We start from the raw sequence: 18628 nt of genomic DNA on the forward strand, positions 1-18628 counted from the left end.
GTGCCCATCGAAGGAATGATTTCAGTGTGCCAGACTCTTGCATCTCTCCATACATAGAAAAGCACTAAATTCCTTAACTTGGGATACCTGGTTTTAGTTCATTTACAATAAAATTTTGATGTTTCTCACTACCTGCCCTTTGTTGCAAAACTCCGATACAGACCTAGCTCTCTCCTTGCCTTCTCAAAGCAGATTCTCAAAGCTAGATGAAACACTAAGGCTCAGACTGCAGTTCTCATTTTGCCCCAAATAAAACTTAACTTGCAACTCTCACATTGTGCAAACTTTTTTCAGTTCAGTTCAGTTCAGTCGCTCAGTCATGTCCAACACTTTGTGACCCCATGAACCACAGCACGCTAGGCCTCCCTGTCCATCACCAACTCCCAGAGACTACTCAAACTCATGTCCATTCTCTTGGTGATGCCATCCAACCATCTCATCCTCTGTCGTCCCCTTCTCCTCCTGCCCTCAATCTATCCCAGCATCAGGGTCTTTTCAAATGAGTCAGCTCTTTGCATCCGGTGGCCAAAGTATTGCAGTTTCAGCTTCAACATCAGTCCCTCCAATGAACACCCAGGACTGATCTCCTTTAGGATGGACTGCTTGTATCTCCTTGCAGTCCAAGGGACTCTCAAGAGTCTTCTCCAACACCACAGTTCAAAAGCATCAATCTTTGGTGCTCAGCTTTCTTTATAGTCCAACTCTCACATCCATACATGGCTACTGGAAAAATCATAGCCTTGACTAGATAGACCTTTGTTGACAAAGTAATGTCTCTGCTTTTTAATATGCTGTCTAGGTTGGTCATAACTTTCCTTCCAAGGAGTAAGCATCTTTTAATTTCATGGTTGCAATCACCATCTGCAGTGATTTGGAGCCCAGAAAAATAAAGTCAGCCACTGTTTCCACTGTTTCCCCATCTATTTCCCATGAAGTGATGGGACCAGATGCCATGATCTTCGTTTTCTGAATGTTGAGCTTTAAGCCCACTTTTTCACTCTCCTCTTTCACTTTCATCAAGAGGCTCTTTAGTTCTTCTTCACTTTCTGCCATAAGGGTGGTGTCATCTACATATCTGAGGTTATTGATATTTCTCCCGGCAATCTTGATTCCAGCTTGTGCTTCTTCCAGCCCAGTGTTTCTCATGATGTACTCTGCATAGAAGTTAAATAAGCAGGGTGACAATATACAGACTTGACGTACTCCTTTTCCTATTTGGAACCAGTCTGTTGTTCCATGTCCAGTTCAAATTGTTGCTTCCTGACCTGCATACAAATTTCTCAAGAGGCAGATCAGGTGGTCTGGTATTCCCATCTCTTTCAGAATTTTCCACAGTTTATTGTGATCTACACAGTCAAAGGCTTTGGCATAGTCAATAAAGCAGAAATAGATGTTTTTCTGGAACTCTTTTGCTTTTTCGATGATCCATTGGATGTTGGCAATTTGATCTCTGGTTCCTCTGCCTTTCTAAAACCAGCTTGAACATCTGGAAGATCAGGGTTCACGTATTGCTGAAGCCTGGCTGGGAGAATTTTGAGCATTACTTTACTAGAGTGTGAGATGAATGCAATTGTGCAGTAGTTTGAGCATTCTTTAGCATTGCTTTTCTTTGGGATTGGAATGAAAACTGACCTTTTCCATTCCTGTGGCCACTGCTGAGTTTTCCAAATTTGCTGGCATATTGAGTGCAACACTTTCACAGCATCATGTTTCAGGATTTGAAGTAGCTCAACTGGAATTCCATCACCTCCACTAGCTTTCTTTGTAGTGATGCTTCCTAAGGCCCACTTGACTTCACATTCCAGGATGTGTGGCTCTAGGTGAGTGATCACACCATTGTGATTATCTGGGTCATGAAGATCTTTTTTGTACAGTTCTTCTGTGTATTCTTGCCACCTCTTCTTAATATCTTCTGCTTCTGTTAGGTCCCTACCACTTTTGTCGTTTATTGAGCCCATCTTTGCATGAAGTGTTCCCTTGGTATCTCTAATTTTCTTGAAGAGATCTCTAGTCTTTCCCATTCTATTGTTTTCCTCTATTTCTTTGCATTGATCACTGAGGAAGACTTTCTCATCTCTCCTTGCTGTTCTTTGGAACCCTGCATTCAAATGGGTATATCTTTCCTTTTCTCCTTTGCTTTGTGCTTCCCTTCTTTTCACAGGTATTTGTAAGGCCTCCTCGGACAGCCATTTTGCTTTTTTACATTTCTTTTTTTGGGGATGGTCTTGATTCCTGTCTTCTGTACAATGTCATGAACCTCCGTCCATAGTTCATCAGGCACTCTGTGTAACAGATCTAGTCCCTTAAATCTATTTGTCACTTCCACTGTATAGTCATAAGGGATTTGATTTAGTGGTTTTCCCCACTTTCTTCAATTTAAGTCTGAATTTGGCAATAAGAAGTTCATGATCTGAGCCACAGTCAGCTCCTGGTCTTGTTTTTGCTGACTGTATAGAGCTTCTCCATCTTTGGCTGCAAAGAATGGAACCAATGTGATTTTGGTGTCGACCATCTGGTGATGTCCATGTGTAGAGTCTTCTCTTGTGTTGTTATTGAAGAGGGTGTTTGCTATGACCAGTGCATTCTCTTGGCACTGCGCAGTGGCTGCGACAGTGCAGAAGTGTGGCCGAGAAGAGCTACCCCATGTCCAAGGTCAGGGGTGGTGACTGCTTTGCTGGAGCAGCCGTAAAGAGATACCCCACGTCCAAGGTAAGAGAAACCCAAGTGAGACAGTAGGCGCTGAGAGAGGGCATCAGAGGGCAAACGGACTGAAGCCACAATCACAGACAACAGGCCAATCTGACCACATGGACCACAGCCTTGTCTAACTCAATGAAACTAAGCCAGGCCATGTGGGGCCACCCAAGATGGGTGGGTCATGGTGGAGAGGTCTGACAGAATGTGGTCCACTGGAGAAGGGAATGGCAAACCACTTCAATATTCTTGCTTTGAGAACCCCATGAACAGTATGAAAACACAAAAAGATAGGACACTGAAAGATGAACTCCCCAGGTCGGTGGAGATTAGTGAAGAAGTAACTCCAGAAAGAATGAAGGGATGGAGGCAAAGCAAAAACAACACCCAGTTGTGGATGGGACTGGTGATAGAAGCAAGGTCTGACGCTGTAAAGAGCAATATTGCACAGGAACCTGGAGTGTCAGGTCCATGAATCAAGGCAAGTTGGAAGTGGTCAAACAGGTGATGACAAGAGTGAACATTGACATTTTAGGAATCAGTGAACTAAGATGGACTGGAATGGGTGAATTTAACTCAGATGACCATTATATCTACTACTGTGGGCAGGAATCGCTTAGAAGAAATGCAGTAGCCATCATAGTCAACAAAAGAGTCTGAAATGCAGTACTTGGATGCAATCTCAAAAATGACAGAATGATCTTGTTCGTTTCCAAGGCAAACCATGCAATATCACGGTAATCCAAGTCTATGCCCCGACCAGTAATGCTGAAGAACCTGAAGTTGAACAGTTCTATGAAGACCTACAAGACCTTCTAGAACTAATACCCCCCCAAAATGTCCTTTTCATTATAGGGGACTGGAATGCAAAAGTAGGAAGTCAAGAAAAACCTGGAGTAACAGGCAAATTTGGCTTTGTGGTACAGAATGAAGCAGGGCAAAGGCTCATAAAGTTCTGCCAAGAGAACACATTAGTCATAGCAAACTTTTTTCAGCAGTTCACTTATCAATTGATCATTTTTTGTTCATTAGTGACCAGTGGAACCATCTGTTGAGACTTGGCAGTAAAGGGTATTTTCTGGATGGTGTAAACGAACCATCAAACTTTTAAACGAGGGGGATTTCTAGGAAAAAAAAAGAGAAGAAAAACAGAGATTAATGAGTAGAGCAATTAAACTTAGTTTCTAAGTCCAGAGGGCAGCCAACTGAGATGTTGAACTTGAAGCATCTGTAGATGGTGAAGTGAGGAGAGCAGTGGCAACCTGTTGGTCTTCCTGGTTTGCAGTTTGAAGCATCTTTGTTGATGGCACAGACATTAAGGTCACAGTCACGTTTGCGTCTTGGAGAAGAGCATAGACGCATCCAGCTTCAGGTCCCAGGGTTTCTTTAGAAAGTTCCGATAAGTTTCTGGACAGTTGGCTTTAGTTCCCAGTGACTGCAAGTCAAGATGAAGAAGGAATTCACAGGGCCTGGACTCCATCTTAGGCCTGTTCATGCTGATCCTGCTCGGCCACCTTTCCAATGGACTCTGAACTCTGTGTTTAGTGCCCATGAAAACAACAACAGAAGGATAAGACCCCCTCCAGACAGGGGAACCTTGAAGATCGTATCTAGGTTACTCATTGCCTAAGAGAAAACATACACTAATCACCCCTTCCTCCAGACAGGCCATAAATTTTTCTGTATCTATCAGAGTGTAACCTCGGGTTTATTGATTATTGGCTAATTGTTTAACTGTTGACCACATGAGCACATAGCACGTGAATGATGGGGTTATTGGGATTGTATTTTCCTTGGTTTATGTAAGTCTCAAGGAATTTGGAGTGGTGGGTTCAGACACGTGCACATGGGGTATAAAAGATTTTCACAGATGCTGGTCAGGGTCCTTGGCTAAGAGGAGACTCTGCCTTGGGCCCGCCGGTGTAATAGACTGCACTCCACCATCTGCACTGTCCTTCTGAGTGAGTTTGTTTCCTGGAACGTGTGGCTACAACAAAGAGGGAAGGGACAAAAATTGGAAACATTAATTTAAAGAGTTGTAGCCACATTTCTGGAGAAAACTAGAAGAATTAATAAAATGTGCAGGATGGCAGAATCTGTTCGGGTTTAAAGGCAGATAACAAAGCATAAAGGCAAATGGAGTCTAACCAAGAAGTGAAAAATGGCTCAAAGACCATGAATAGGACTATGATGTAATAACCCAGGAGGATGTACCATGCTTTCCCACTGAAAGTGAGAGGTGTCGAATTTTTTAAAAGGCACAGTGTGAGAGATGTGAGTTAAGTTTTATTGGGGGCAAAATGAGAACTATAGTGTCTGAAATAGTGCTGAGGAAATGCTCCAAAGAGTTAAAGAGGGAAGGTGTCAGAATATATGTGACTTTGGTGAAGGGAGTTATGCACCACCAAGCACACATTTTACGAAAGATGCCCGTGAGTCAAGAAGGTTGCTGTTTAGTTATGAGGAGCAGATGTCTCCATAAGTGACTTTCACGCTTTTCTATATGTGAGAAGATGCTAGAAATTGGGCTCATAAAATCTTCTCCTGAAAGTATCTAGCTATCTGAAGACCTGTTCTGCCACTTTTTCCCAGAGCACAGAGAGCCTCATTCCTGAGGCTCATTTCCACCCCGAACTCCTTTTAGGGAGTGTCAAAAGTCAGCGGCTGCAGTGTCTGGTGGCTTCCTTCTTATGGAAGCACGTGGCAAGTGACAGTTTTTAGTTGGCAGAGATCCCAGGGTCCAGTGGTGAGTCTGACTCCTCCATCTGAGTCACAGCTCCTAGAAAACCAGAGATGGATAGTAAAGTTGCCAAAACAGATTTTTATTCAAAAACTCTCGCAACAGGGGCCAGTATAGATTTGGGCTCAATTCCAAATACGACTTCAAATCTTCAGTTTTATATTTTTCCTGGAGTATAGTTGCTTGACAATGTTGTGTTAACCTCTGCTGTACAGCACTGTGAGATCCTGAGTTTTCTTAAGTGGGGATTTACAGCAGGAGTTGGAGGTGGGGATGGAAAATTCCTGAGAGGGTAGGGAATTTCTGCTGAACTGACCAAACAGGATTCTTGGAGAAAGAGCATGGGGGTGATCTGATGTCACTGGTGGGGGGAGGAGTGGAGGATGAGAGATTTGATCAGATACCGTGGGTGGGTGGGGGTGCTCAGTGAACCGACGTAGCAAGATTCTTGCTAAAACATGTGGAGCCCTGGTTGAGAAAAGATCTCGCAAGAGCCTGCCCAAGTTGTGGTCAAGGAGAGCGTCTTTGTCGGTGGCCGCCCTCAGACCAGTGGAAGGAAGTCCCTCATCCTCCTCAAGCCTTAGCATCAAAGGCCTCACTAACCTGAGGAGAGAAAGACCACCCAGACTGGGTTAAGCAGAGTCCTTCCTCAAAATCCATGGTCCCATTCTCCCTCGCCACCTCAGAGGCATCTAATACACCGTTCCAGCTCCACCCCACCCACTCCGGGGCCACTTCCGGGACTGGCAGAGACATGCTTGGGCTCCAACCTGACACCACCTGGCCCCATATGTCAAGGATGTCGGTCCACATGTCTGCCTCCCCCTCCCAGACTGTGGGCTTCCTGTGGGCTTCCTGTGGGCAGGAGCTGTGTCTGATCAGCAGTGTCTACTGTAAAGCCCAGCCTGGTCCATAGGAGACCACCAGGACAGGTTCACTGAATGAATGAACCAATCAATGGATGACCATGACCAGGGCTTTTCAACCTTTTGACCGAAGAGTCCCTCTTCTCCTTGCAGTAGCTCTTGTGAAGGGGCAGTAGGTACTGCAGGAAAAGCAGGGTTGCTCATGGAAGGATGAGTAGGAGGCCTCCGACTCCTGTCTGCTCAGCCTCCCCTTCCCCAGAGGTCACCCCTGGGTGTCGCGGGAAAATCCACAGCTTTGGGGAGCCTCTGAAACAGCTGCTCTGGTCTCCGCACTTGGGGAAACCGACGCCCCTCACAGGCAAGGGGTCAAGCCAGGACCCAGGACCTGGCACCCTGCTGGGCTCTCAGTCGCTTGTCCCACTGGCCCCAGCGGCCCGAGTCCTCGTTAAGAAGGTGCAAAGAGGTGACATGAAAAGTCAGAGGCTGAGGATTCAGAGCCCAGCACCATCACTAATGGCCTGGCTGACTTTGGGCAAGTTACCTGCCCTCCCTGGGCCTCAGTTCTCCAACAGAAAAAAAAAAGATGGGATGGATGGAGAGTGTCATGGACTGGACGCCGGGCAAGCTCTCAGCCCACTGGTTGCTCGTGTTGTCCAATTGCTGGACCACAGCCCTACTTTCCAACCCTCCCAACACTTGCACTTCTGCTGGAGGGCGGCTGTCAGGCCAGAGGCAGGGAGGGAGCAGGCCATGCCCACCGCTAGGCACCAAGGAACCTGTTTTCCCCAGAGCCGGAGACCCAGGAGGGAACGGCTGTGCTTTCCCCTGACGCCTGGCCAGTGGGTGCCGTGCCAGGGAGGATCCAGCGATGAGGAGTTGAGGAAGGAGGGTTTTAATAGTTTGAGGAGGGGACGTCGAGTCCTGGGAACGGTCTCTTGGGGTCGCAGCACTTGGGAGAGTCTGGGGTGACGGAGGGGGCAGGCAGAACCCCTTAGCAGCAGAATGCCTCCCAACACCCAGACCTTCAGGAAGGTGAGGGTGTGTTTGTGTGTGGAGGGGCCCAGCTAGGGCTTCCATGGGCAAGGGCCCCAGGCCTCTGTGGTCCCCTCCTCTGGGGGACTCCCCATCCTGACTCCATCCCTGCCTGGGTTGTGGGGGCAGCGGGGGTGGAGATTCAGCTCAGAGAAGTCGGGGGTCAGCCCGGGACGGTGAGGAAAAGGTGGGCTCCCAGGAGGATCTTGGCGACTGGGCAGGTGGGGTCAGGGCATGCGGGGGGCCACAGCCGTCACCCACTGTGGCCAGCAGGACAGCAGGGGGTGAGCGGTGGTCCCACACTCGGTGAGTGCTGACCCTAGCCCCCAGGGCAGGCATCCTAGAAGCTGCAGCTCTGTGGGGCTCGGTCCAGTCCTGTCGTGGTTTTTTGTAGACCTTCTCGCCACTCCCACAGCCCTCCCCTGGGGACTGTAAGTCCTCGGGGCCCCTGGGAGGGCCGAGATTCCTGGTGGATGTTCTGAGCATCCCTGGGGTCACAGTGCTGCACCACTGGGCCTTAGGGGTTGATGCCAGACAAAGACAGAAGGCAGGACGCGGCGGGGTGCCCTGGGCACCCAGAGGCCGCTGACGCCTGAGGTCAGCAGGGGAGGCGAGGAAGGCGTGCCTGGGAAGACATCAATGCTGGCGCCGTCGGGAGGCGGCCTGCCGGGCCTGGCCCTCCGCCCTCCCCAGCCGGCGGCCCCCCAGCCCGCGGGGCCCTGTCCCCAAGGCTCCTCTTCCCCCTTCTCCTGCCAAGACCGCTCTGGTCTGGAGTCTGGTCCCCCCGCCGTGTCTCCCCGCTCCCCCCTCCTTTCCCTGTCCTCATCCTGTTCCCCGTCTACCCCTTCTTGAATCTTCCCCACGGCCTCCTGCCTGGCCCTGGTCCCTCCTGCCTCTGTCTCCTCCTCCTCAAGCTGGGTTCCAGCTCTCGGCGCCCTCCGCATGCAGCGGGATTCTGAGTTGACGCTGCAGCCTTGTCCCTCCTCGTCCAGGGAGAGAGGCTTCTGGCCCATTCCACTCCCTGGCCTGGCTGCTGCATAGGGGGAGGCGCGGGGGAGGGCCTGGCCGTCTAGACCGTGACCCTTTGGCCTGTGTGTTTGTCAGAGACTGGGGACGCTGGGGTTGGGGCTTCCTCAGAGTGCTCAGGGCTGCAGAGTCGTGGCCAGGCTGTTCCTCTGAGCTGAGTGGGTCAGCGGGAGAGGCAGGAAGGCCTGCCTGGGGGTGCACGTTTGTGTGTGCCCCCATCTGGGTCCCTGTGGACCTGGGGCAGGGTGGGGGTGGTGCATGTGGGTTCTCTCAGGGCCCAGGAGCCTGCTTAGAGGCTCTTTGGGTCACTGAGGCTGGACTTCAGGGCTGGGACCCAAGCCCTGTGACTATCCGATCTGGGCCGGGACTCATGTGCCAACGATGAAGGCCAGGATGGGGCCACCTGCTCTTTAACAAAGCCCCTTTAACAATCCTGCTCCCCCCAAAGCATGGATCACCCCGACTCATCCTGCAGGAGCAGCGAGGGGCCCCCAGAACCCAGACCTGTGACCAGCACTCCGTCTGCCTGGGAGCTGCCCCTAGGACGCACCGAGCTCTGGGCCCGTGCGGCTGCTGCAGGTCTTGAAGACCCTGGGATCCACCCTTTCGTGCCTGGCTCAGTCAGCGAGAGGCCCCTCTCAGAGGCCCCCGATCCCTTCCACACTTGGGGGAGACCCCAACAAGGCATGCGCCGCCCCCTTGCTGCATCCAGGATGAAGCCACACCCAGGGCTGGGCTTGAGGAGCCTGGTGGCCAGGGCCAGGGCCCAGACCTTTCTGAGTCCTCTGGACCACCGGAAGGCTCCCGGGGGAAGGCGGCCAGACACACCGGGGGCTCCCGATCCACCCCCACCTCCACCTGCTCCATCCGCCTGGCCCCCAGGGCCAGAGCCTCCTCCCAGCTCCTCCGCCAGCCCCAGGGGACCTAGGGCGGCACGGGGGACGGCTCGTAGATGCTGCAGTTGGGCGTGGGGCCCTGGCAGTAGATGTTGAGATAGTTGCGGTGCTCCTCCCTGTATGTCTGCTTCTGGAGGCACAGAACCACGCTCCTGTCGCACTCGCATGTCTGCTTGTCACACTCGGTCTGGTTGAGCTCGCCTGTGGAGAGTGGAGCGCGCGGACCCTGAGATCACAGGGGCCTCCGAAAGTGGTCCTGGCCAGCCGCACCATCGTCCGGGGGCCCACCCTGGGCCTGCAGGCGCAGGAGGTCAGGGCCGGGGCCCAGCCTCTTGCATTCCCAGCCCTCCAGGTGCCCCTGACGTGTGGGAAACACACAACCACGGGAGCCCAACAGGACAGTGTTGAGTTGGGGAAACTGAGGCTCAGGATGGGGTGTGGCTTGCCTAAGTCACCCAGCAAACCTGGGGCTGAGCTGGGGTAGAAACTCAGGTGTCGGGAACTAACCCCCATCTCCACCCCGCCCCCTCCCCACTTTCTACCATCACAGGCTTCCTCTCTTCAAGCCCAGAATCCCAGCACCCCCACTCTGGAGGGCGCTGTGGTAAGGATGGAGGGAGCAAAACACTCGAGAAGAGCTTAGCTCAGTGCCTCCCACGGAGCAGATGTTGTTGTTGTTACTATTGGCCTTCAGAAATCATCTTCCCGTGAGTTCTCGGCCTCGGGTGAGCTTTAGGATCACCTGCTTGTCATTGTTTGTTCTGCCGCTAAGTCGTGTCTGACTCTGTGACCCCATGGACGGCAGCACGCCAGGCTTCCTTGCCTTTCACTGTCTCCAGGAGTTTCCTCAAATTCATGTCTGTTGAGTCGGTGATGCCAGTCAGCCATCTCATCCTCTGTCACCCTCTTCTCCTCTTGCCCTTAATCTTTCCCAGCATCGGGGTTTTTCTAATGAGTCAGCTCTTCACATCAGGTGGCCAAAGTATTGGAGCTTCGGTCACATCATCAGTCCTTCCAGTGAATATTCAGGGTTGATTTCCTCTGGGATTGACTGGTTTGATCCCCTTGCAGTCCAAGGGACTCTCAAGAGTCTTCTCCAGCACCCCAGTTTGAGAGCATCAATTCTTTGGTGCTTGGCCTTCTTTATGGTCCAACTTTCACATCCATACTGGATGTGACTACTGGAAAAATCAGAGCTTTGACTATATGGACCTTCTGTCAACAAAGTGATATCTCTGCTTTTTAATATGCTGTCTAGATTTATCATAGCTTTCCTTCCAAAGAACAAGCGTCTTTTACTTTCATGGCTGCAGTCACCATCCGCAGTGATTTTGGAGCCCAAGAAAATGAAATCTGTTTGGAGGGCTCCTAAAACAAAGGCTATCCCACCTCACCCCTAGAGATTCAGATTCAGTGAGTCTGGGGTGGGGGCCTGATATCTGCATTTCTAACAAGTGATGCTGATGCTGAGGTTCAGGGAACCCCTTTCGAGAACCACCCACTAGCCCAGTGGTTTGCAAACTTGCAAACTTTCTATCAGCAGAATCTTTTCTCTGACGTGAAACTCTTTACCAAAGACGAATATCTCAAGCACCTGAAAGAGAAGCCACTTGAGCTACAAAATACATCAAAGAGCCAGCTGGACCACTCAGGGATACCTCCCCATCACTGCTCACAGCAGCTGACCTGCTGGTCCCAGAACTCCCCAGAACCCAGTGTGAGGGCCACAGCTCAGGATGGTCCACAGTCTTAGGGGTTGAGGAGGGAGATTTGATCTGCTTAATGGACTCCTGCTCAAACAGTGCCTCCACTCTACATCTGAACTGCAGCATCTGAGTACCACTCAGCCCTGGGCTGCCAAGGGGCACCAGCAGTGCTTGGGTCCCCATCAGACTCTTTACCAGAGAACAGGAGTCTTGAGTTGTTTTCTTTTTTGCAAAACTGACGTTGCTCATGAGCTCTTAGTGAGGCATGACGCACAGCCTGGTTAATGTAAGGGGACAAAGGGAGCCTGGGGCTACCCAGGGGACACCTGCTGGCCCAGGCAGGAGGCGCCACAGGCGGGACTTCTGGGCTGACAGCTCGGATGCGGCACCCCTCGGGTGGGGAATGACCGTGGAGAGTCTATGGCAAAGTGAGGGAAACTGCCAGGCCTGGCTCCAGCATCTCAAATCCCTAGAAACACTGGGTGTTGTACCATGGGGCCACCTCATCTACTGGGGTCCCCGAGAGAGAACTAGAAGGGAAGGGGTCTGCTCAGATCCAAACCCCTCAATGTACCCATGGGGAGACTGAAGCGAGGTAGGGAAGGACCCTGCCCAGGGCCACATGGGGAGGAGATGCTGGCCAAACCTGGGTGTCAACACAGGACTTCCGACTCCCTGGCCAGCCTGCTACAAAGTCTCAGAATCACCCAAGGATCTGGTTAAAAACACAGAGAACTGGGACCCTCCAAACTTGACCCACTGAATCAAGATTGCTCTCTAAGTTCTCCAAAGCTGAAGTGGGGACTGAAGAATCAGGGTGCCCATTCAGGTGGGGGCCTCAGAGCGCTTCAGGGGGATGTGCCAGAGCCTATTAGATTCAGCAAGCAAGCAAACAAAAGTAAGGTGTCCAGTGAAATCTGAATTTCAGACAATAAACGTTTTAGTATAAGTATATTCCAAACATTGCATGGGATATACTTATGCTACTTCTTTATTTTATACTAATACTAAATAATTTTCTGCTAAGGTTTAGTGTAAGTATGTTCCATGCACTATTTGGGCTTCCCAGGCGAACCTGCCTGCCAATGCAGCAGGCATAAGAGATGGAGGTTCGATCCCTGGCTCGAGAAGACCCCCTGGAGGAGGGCATGGTAACCCACTCCGGTATTCTTGCCTGGAGAGTCCCATGGACAGAGGACTCTAGCAGGCTACAGTCCATCAAGTCAAATAGAGTTGGACACTAATGAAGCAGCTTAGCACGCGCGCACACACACACACGCAGTATTTAGGATATTTGTTGTTGCTGTTCAGTTGCTCAGTCATGTCTGACTCTTTGCGACCCCCTGGACTGCAGCACACCAGGCTTCCTGTCCTTCAGTATCTCCTGGAGTTCACTTGAACTCATGTCCACTGAGTCAGTGTAAACTTCCATGAAAACACTTTTCATTGTTTATCTGAAATTCAGAGTTACTGGGACCTCCTGCATTTCATTGGCAGCCCTGCCCCCGGCACAGGCTAGGGGGATGGCTGGCAGTTCAGGCTTTTCCTGGGGAAGGGGTGACTGGGGGGCACTCACTGCAGACAATGTCAGTGTCGTTCTCGATGGTGTAGTCGTAGTGGTCCACATAGGTGCGGCAGCCCAGGTCAAAGAGCTTCTGGTAGCAGCAGTCGTGGGCATGGCAGCACCTAGGGGCAGGGAGGGGAGAGTAGGCAGACGTGGCCAGGCTTGGCCCCTCTCCCACTGGCAGTGAGCCCTGCCATGATCAGCTGTTCCCATCCCTCACGTAAGACCTTCAGACGGTGGCCCAGAGAGGGCAGTTACTTGCCAGAAGTTACACAGCCAGAAGGAGTCAGGCCAGTGCCCTGGGATCAAGTCCGTGACCCCCTCTCTCTGTCCTCTCCCCAGAGCTCCGGCTCTCCCCACCCTTGAGCCCTGGCTGCAGCTGTAGGAGGGGCAGGGTGGGAGGGAGGGGCCTGGGTGAAGTCCACAGCGGAGGAGACCGGCCAGATGCAGGGGCTACTCCTGGCTGTGCAGAATGGCCAGGGAGGGACCAAAGTCTGGAGGGGTAAGTGGGGCTTGGGGGTGGGGGACATGGAGCCACTGCTGATGTGGCTGTCCCATCCCCTCTGGTGAGAGGCAGGCAATTAGTCAACATGCATTTATGAAGCCCCCAGGGATGCCAGACTCATGCTGGCTGCTTTGGGTTGGGGAAAGGAGGAGAGGACAAGCCACGGCTTCCAGGAACTCCCAGCTGATGGAGGAGGCACAGTCCTGCTCTCCAGGGCCTCCTGTCTGAGCAGGCAGGGGTCTCAGCCCTTGCTTTGTTCAGCACAACAGTGTGACTGTAGCTCTCATGTGTGTTTGAAAGAAAGTGAAAGGAAAAGTGAAAGTGAAGTCACTCAGTCGTGTCTGACTCTTTGCGACCCCATGGACTGTAGCCCACCAGGCTCCTCTGTCCATGGAACTTTCCAGGCAAGAGTACTGGAGTGGGTTGCCATTTCCTTCTCCAGGGGATCTTCCCGACCCAGGGATTGAACCCAGGTCTCCCGCATTGCAGGCAGACACTTTACCATCTGAGCCACCAGGGAACCCCATGTGTGTCTGGGGACAGGTCAAAGGTTCCGCTGAGAATGGGAATTCTAGACCTTGGTGCTGGGAAAGATTGAGGGCAGGAAGAGAAGGGGGCGACAGAGGATGAGATGGTTGGATGGCATCACCCACTCAATGGACATGGGTTTGGGTGAACTCGGGGAGTTGGTGATGGACAGGGAGGCCTGGCGTGCTGCGGTTCAAGGGGTTGCAAAGAGTCAGACACGACTGAGTAACTGAACTGAATGCCTCCAAGCCCAAGACCTTGGAAACAGACAATAGGAAGTGTCCCAGACGGTTGAGGAGAACGTAGGTCAAATGTCAGGCTTCTGGTTACAAACTCAGCACACAAGCCTCCTCCTTGGGGTAAGGGCCTTCCCCCACCACTGGGAGACTGGGGACGGTCTGACCTGGGCTGTCCCCCCAGTTCTGAGCGTGGCCCAGCCTCTCGGGACCTACCAGTCCACCTCGTCCATGGGCAGGCCGCGGCCCCCCAGCCCGCAGTAGCAGCCGTAGCCCACGAAGGACAAGATGGCGTTCCTCCCGGTGACCGTCTCCACCATGGACTTGAGGTTGAGCAGGCTGCTGCGGGCCGCAGGCAGGACTGCGAGAGAGAGCCGAGGGGTGTGGTGAGCTCCCAGCCCCATTCGTGGCCGCTCCTGCCCACTTGGCTGGGGTCAGGGGACGGGAGACAGGGGCAGGGGAGGAGGGCAGAGCAGAAGGAGGCAGCACTCCACAGGGCGCCCCGTGCGGTGCTCTGCCCATGTCCTCACACCGAGCCCCACAGCCCCCAGAAGAAAGTGGGCCCTGCCCACCGCCCTTCCATGCCTGAGTCCATCAAGTGCTCACTGCAACCCTGTAAAAAAAAAAACCCATTTTACAGATGAGGCGATCGAGGCCCAGAGCATTTAGCAACTGGCCCAAGGAGACATTGTTGAAAATCAGTGGAGGCAGAATTTGGACCCAGACAGGGAGAGCCGAGTGCCTGATACACCCTAAGGGGCTTGCTTCCCAGATGCCACGTGCTCTTCTGAACAGGGTTCTGGGCCCTGCTGCTTTGGCCTGGTTCCTGGGCTCCCAGCAGGGCCTGGGGCGGGAGCATCTCAGGGTTAATCCGGAGACAATTGGGTGTTCTGGACACACACACACGCGCGCGCACACACACACACATGCACACACACACACATGCACACACACACACATGCACACACACACACATGCACATACACACACGCACGCGCACACATACACACACGCATGCGCGCACACACACACACACATGCACGCACGCACGTGCGCACACACACCCGCACACACACACACACACGCCCAAGTATACATTTCTTCCCCTTTGTCCTTGTCTCACAGGCGGTGCCACAACCCTTCAGATACCAGCAGACTCCCGGGGTCAGCTTCCTGGCGCCCTTCAGGCTGCTAACCCCGGGGCCATCTGCTGCCCTCCTCTGTCTCCCTGCCTCCCGGGCTCCCAGGCATGCTGGCTCCCAGCTGAGTCAACATTGAGCCTGGTGTTTGGGTTCTTACCTGGGTGAGGCTGCGCACCCGCCCCCCTGCCCCCCATTACCACACAGGCAGGAGGGCCGCTCTTACCCCATTTTATGGATGAGCAGCTGAGGCTCAGAGAGGTGGTTTGCCCCATGCAGCCTGGAAGTGGCAGAGCCCAGACCTGGACCCGGGTCTGTGACCCCCCAGGAGCTGGGATGCCAGCTCACCACCCCTCACCCCTGCTGCCTCCCCCGGGAGGCTCCTCCAACTGTGCCTGGGGCGAGGCGCCCAGTTCCACACCTTTGCCCCTGCTCTCAAGTCATGCTTCCCACCCCACTCTGCGGCCGGATAGAGGAAATGTAGTGGGAGAGGGAGGAAGCCGAGAATTTCAGAAACAGAGCCCAGATGGAATCCCGAAGGCTGAAACGACTTGCTTCTGGAGACTTGGCTGTCCAACATCCCTAGTGATGATGGGGGAACTCACCACCTCAACCTGCCTTGGTGGGAAAGGCACAGACTTTGGAGTCAGACAGATGCGGGCCCAGAACTAAGGCTCCCTAGGCCTCGGTTTTCCCATCCGTAAAATGGGAATGACAACCCCAGCCTCCAGGGAAGTGCAAGCACCCAGCTCACACCAGACCCTTGCTCTTCCCACGGCGTCCCCTCTCAGGGCTTACTGGGACCCTGGGCCAGGCCTGCCCTCCTGTCAGAGAACTAATTTAGGGCATCCCTCTCCACCTGCCTCTTCCAGTCTATCTTCGGGACTTTTGTCGTTACAGAGAATAAGTAGCAAATGAAAGAGGAAACAAAGGCGTGGAGAGAAACGGCCAACAACCTTAAGAGGGTGGTTTAGAGCCTGTAAATGGTTGTCTGGGTCTGGGGCAGGGAGGAAGGGGTCCCTGCGACCTGGGGGCCTGTCTCTGATTTGGCCACGATGGAAGAGAGAGGGGGGCTGAGAGGGCTTCCCAGTAACATCAGCTGTCCCCAAGCCCTTTCTGTTCTGCAGGATTCTTGCCACTGTAATCAAACGTGTGCCCAGAAGCCTGGGGGTCAGACAGACCCCCATCTGCAAACAGGCTTCTCCGTTAGTGCTGCGGGGCCAGGGGCAGGGTTCATAAGCAAGACAGACCCTCCCCTCCAGGGCCTGGGACCGACTGCCTGCTGTGAGGTCCTGGCCTCCTGCCCCTAGTCCTGTAGGTGTTACCCCTGATGGGGGGCAGCTTCCATCCCCCGGACCCCTCAACCATCAGTTCTCACCTAAAACTCACCCATCCACATGCAGGACAGACACACGTCATACTCTTACACGCAGGCAGATGTAAACACACACTCACCCGCTGCACACTCTCCTCCATATATAACACAGTTACACACACACTCACCCACAAATGCCTCTCACACGCACATGGTCTCACAAACAGACCCACACTCACCTCCCACACCTTTATACACGCATACACACTCCCACTGTCACACATGTGCAACACCCAGAGTGGCCACGTCCGCACTCCGCTTGGAGCAGAAGAAACAAAACCTGTGTTCACTCAGTCTGCAGCCTCTGTGCCCGGCCCCTGGGCTGGGCTGGACACAAGGGGTTATTTTCTAAATAATAGGTCACTTTGCCTGAATTCAACCAACCATTTCTCATGTCTGGCTGCATTCAACTTCATTTTGTCTCTGGTATTTTCTTTCTTTGTCTCAAACCTGGTTGGGTTCAGGGGCTGCTGAACAGGTGGACAGAAGGCCAGTGGAATACCCAGCCTCTCTCCTGCCTACACAGGGCACCTGCCACCAGGATGCCTGCCCATGTGTCAGGAGCCTCGGTGGTCCCGGGGGTGGTCCTTCCAGAAAGAAGAAGGAAGAGGCTCCCGGACCACCTCCATCATCTTCCGCTACCTCTCACACCCAGACACTGCTCCACACACGCGTGTGCAGTTGTGTGCTCCCTATATTCACCTACACACTCCAGAGACACACACTGCTGTGAACACGTGCTCACCCATCTTCCAGACGTGTGTTACACACACAGACATCATCATGTGCTCAGACACACCCCCTACACATAGACGTGTGGATACCTGCATGCAAGCTCACGAGTTCCATCTGCATGTACACATGTATGTACACAAACGCGTCTTCCTATGTCCACAAGCGCCCCAGTGTCGCCAAGCGCCCTGACGCCCAGCCACCAGCACCACTCTATGATGCTTGCTCAGCTGTGCGCCCCGCACCCTGGAGGCTCGTAAACAGTTAATGCTGACCTCCTCGGGCGTGTTTACAGGTGGCTGGAGGAGTAAACAGCTGCAGAGAGGGAAGGAAGCCCGGCGGAGCCGGGGAGCAGAGACCCAGCGGTGGGTCTGAGAGCCTGTGGCCAATGGCTGAGTCACGGGAGAAAGGCTGGAGTCGGGGTCAGAAGGAGGGGTTTCCCAGCACCTTCACTCACCGCTGCTGGCTAGGATGGTGATGGTGATGAAACTCTTCATCCCCAGGTGAGATCTGAGAGGGGAAGAGAGCCCAGTCCTTAGTCTGTCCCTCCCCACCGCGTGCGGTTCCTGGCCTATGGCTCCCTCCTGAGCCTCCTTACATCCGCAGTCAACACCACCCCTCGGTGCCCGGGTTCCTGTTGCCCTTGCCCTGTGATTAGCTCCTGCAGAGACATCTGAGCACCTCCTGCCTGCCTGCACCTCTGGGAGCAACAGCCCCCAGCAGTGCAGAGCCGGGAGGCACAGGGAGCCTCCTTCCCTTCCACCCGAGCCAGGCTTCCAAGAGACAGAGGGCTCCCTGTCTTGCAGGATTGGACCTGGTCGCACATCAGAACCAGCCCCTTCCATTTGCACGCCAGTCACGTGACCCCACCTGGTGGCTGGCTTTTGTATCTGGAGCCAGGAGACCTGAGTCCCTGGGTTCAAGCTGCAACTCTACTTCCAAAATGCTGTGTGACCATCAATAGATCCCTTACCTTACCCTCTCTGGGCCTCAAGTGCCTATGAGGACTGATGGATCCCAAGGCCCCGGTTGTGCAGAAAAGGCAATATCTCAGCCGTAAGCAGAGGCTCAGACTTTCTGAAGAAACAGGTTCTAGGAGCCAGCTCTTCGCCCACCTCCCTGCTCATCTCCACCGAGGGCTCCATCCCGGGGAGGCAGGCACGTACCTGGAGGTTCTTGAAGAGGTCCTGAGGCTCGGGCCTCTCCTCCCAGGGGGTTGTCTAACCAGCCCCTTCTTCCTGCACCCTTTGGGGTTGGCCGGAGCCCCATCTGGCATCTTCTGGGTTCTGGGGGGCCAGCGACATAGGTCTCGCAAGGTCCGCAATCCGCTCCGATGGCTGCGGGGAACAGGCCCCAGCGTCTCGCTGCCGCTCACTGGCAGGGGAGTGCCGGGGCAATGCCCCTGGGCAGGAAGCGGGTGGCACATGGCCTAGAAAAAGGAGGCCCCGCCTCCTCCCTCCGCCCCCGCCCCGCCCACAGTCGCCGGGTCACATCCCACCCCAGGGTGCTTGGGCCTGCAGGGGCAGGGGCTTGATGTATCAGAAGAGGGCTTGGCCTTTCTCCAAGCATCTGAAGGGAAATGAGCCCAC

The 18628-nt window shown here is 53.7% G+C and overlaps 1 protein-coding gene across 1 annotated transcript; it reads right to left on the reverse strand.

The window, feature by feature from the left end:
- Positions 1–9171: 9171 nt before the first annotated feature.
- On the reverse strand, positions 9172–18315 carry PLA2G2F (phospholipase A2 group IIF). Its single transcript, XM_019985950.2, has 5 exons — positions 18206–18315; positions 17497–17549; positions 14010–14154; positions 12537–12646; positions 9172–9455 (listed from the first exon to the last, which is right to left on the reverse strand). The coding sequence occupies exons 1-5, from the start codon at positions 18313–18315 to the stop codon at positions 9283–9285; spliced, it is 591 nt and encodes a 196-aa protein (XP_019841509.2). The 3' UTR covers positions 9172–9282.
- Between the last annotated feature and the right edge of the window lie 313 nt (positions 18316–18628).

Source organism: Bos indicus, chromosome 2, assembly GCF_029378745.1.
Source record: "Bos indicus isolate NIAB-ARS_2022 breed Sahiwal x Tharparkar chromosome 2, NIAB-ARS_B.indTharparkar_mat_pri_1.0, whole genome shotgun sequence".
In the NCBI taxonomy this organism is placed as follows: Eukaryota; Metazoa; Chordata; class Mammalia; order Artiodactyla; family Bovidae; genus Bos; species Bos indicus.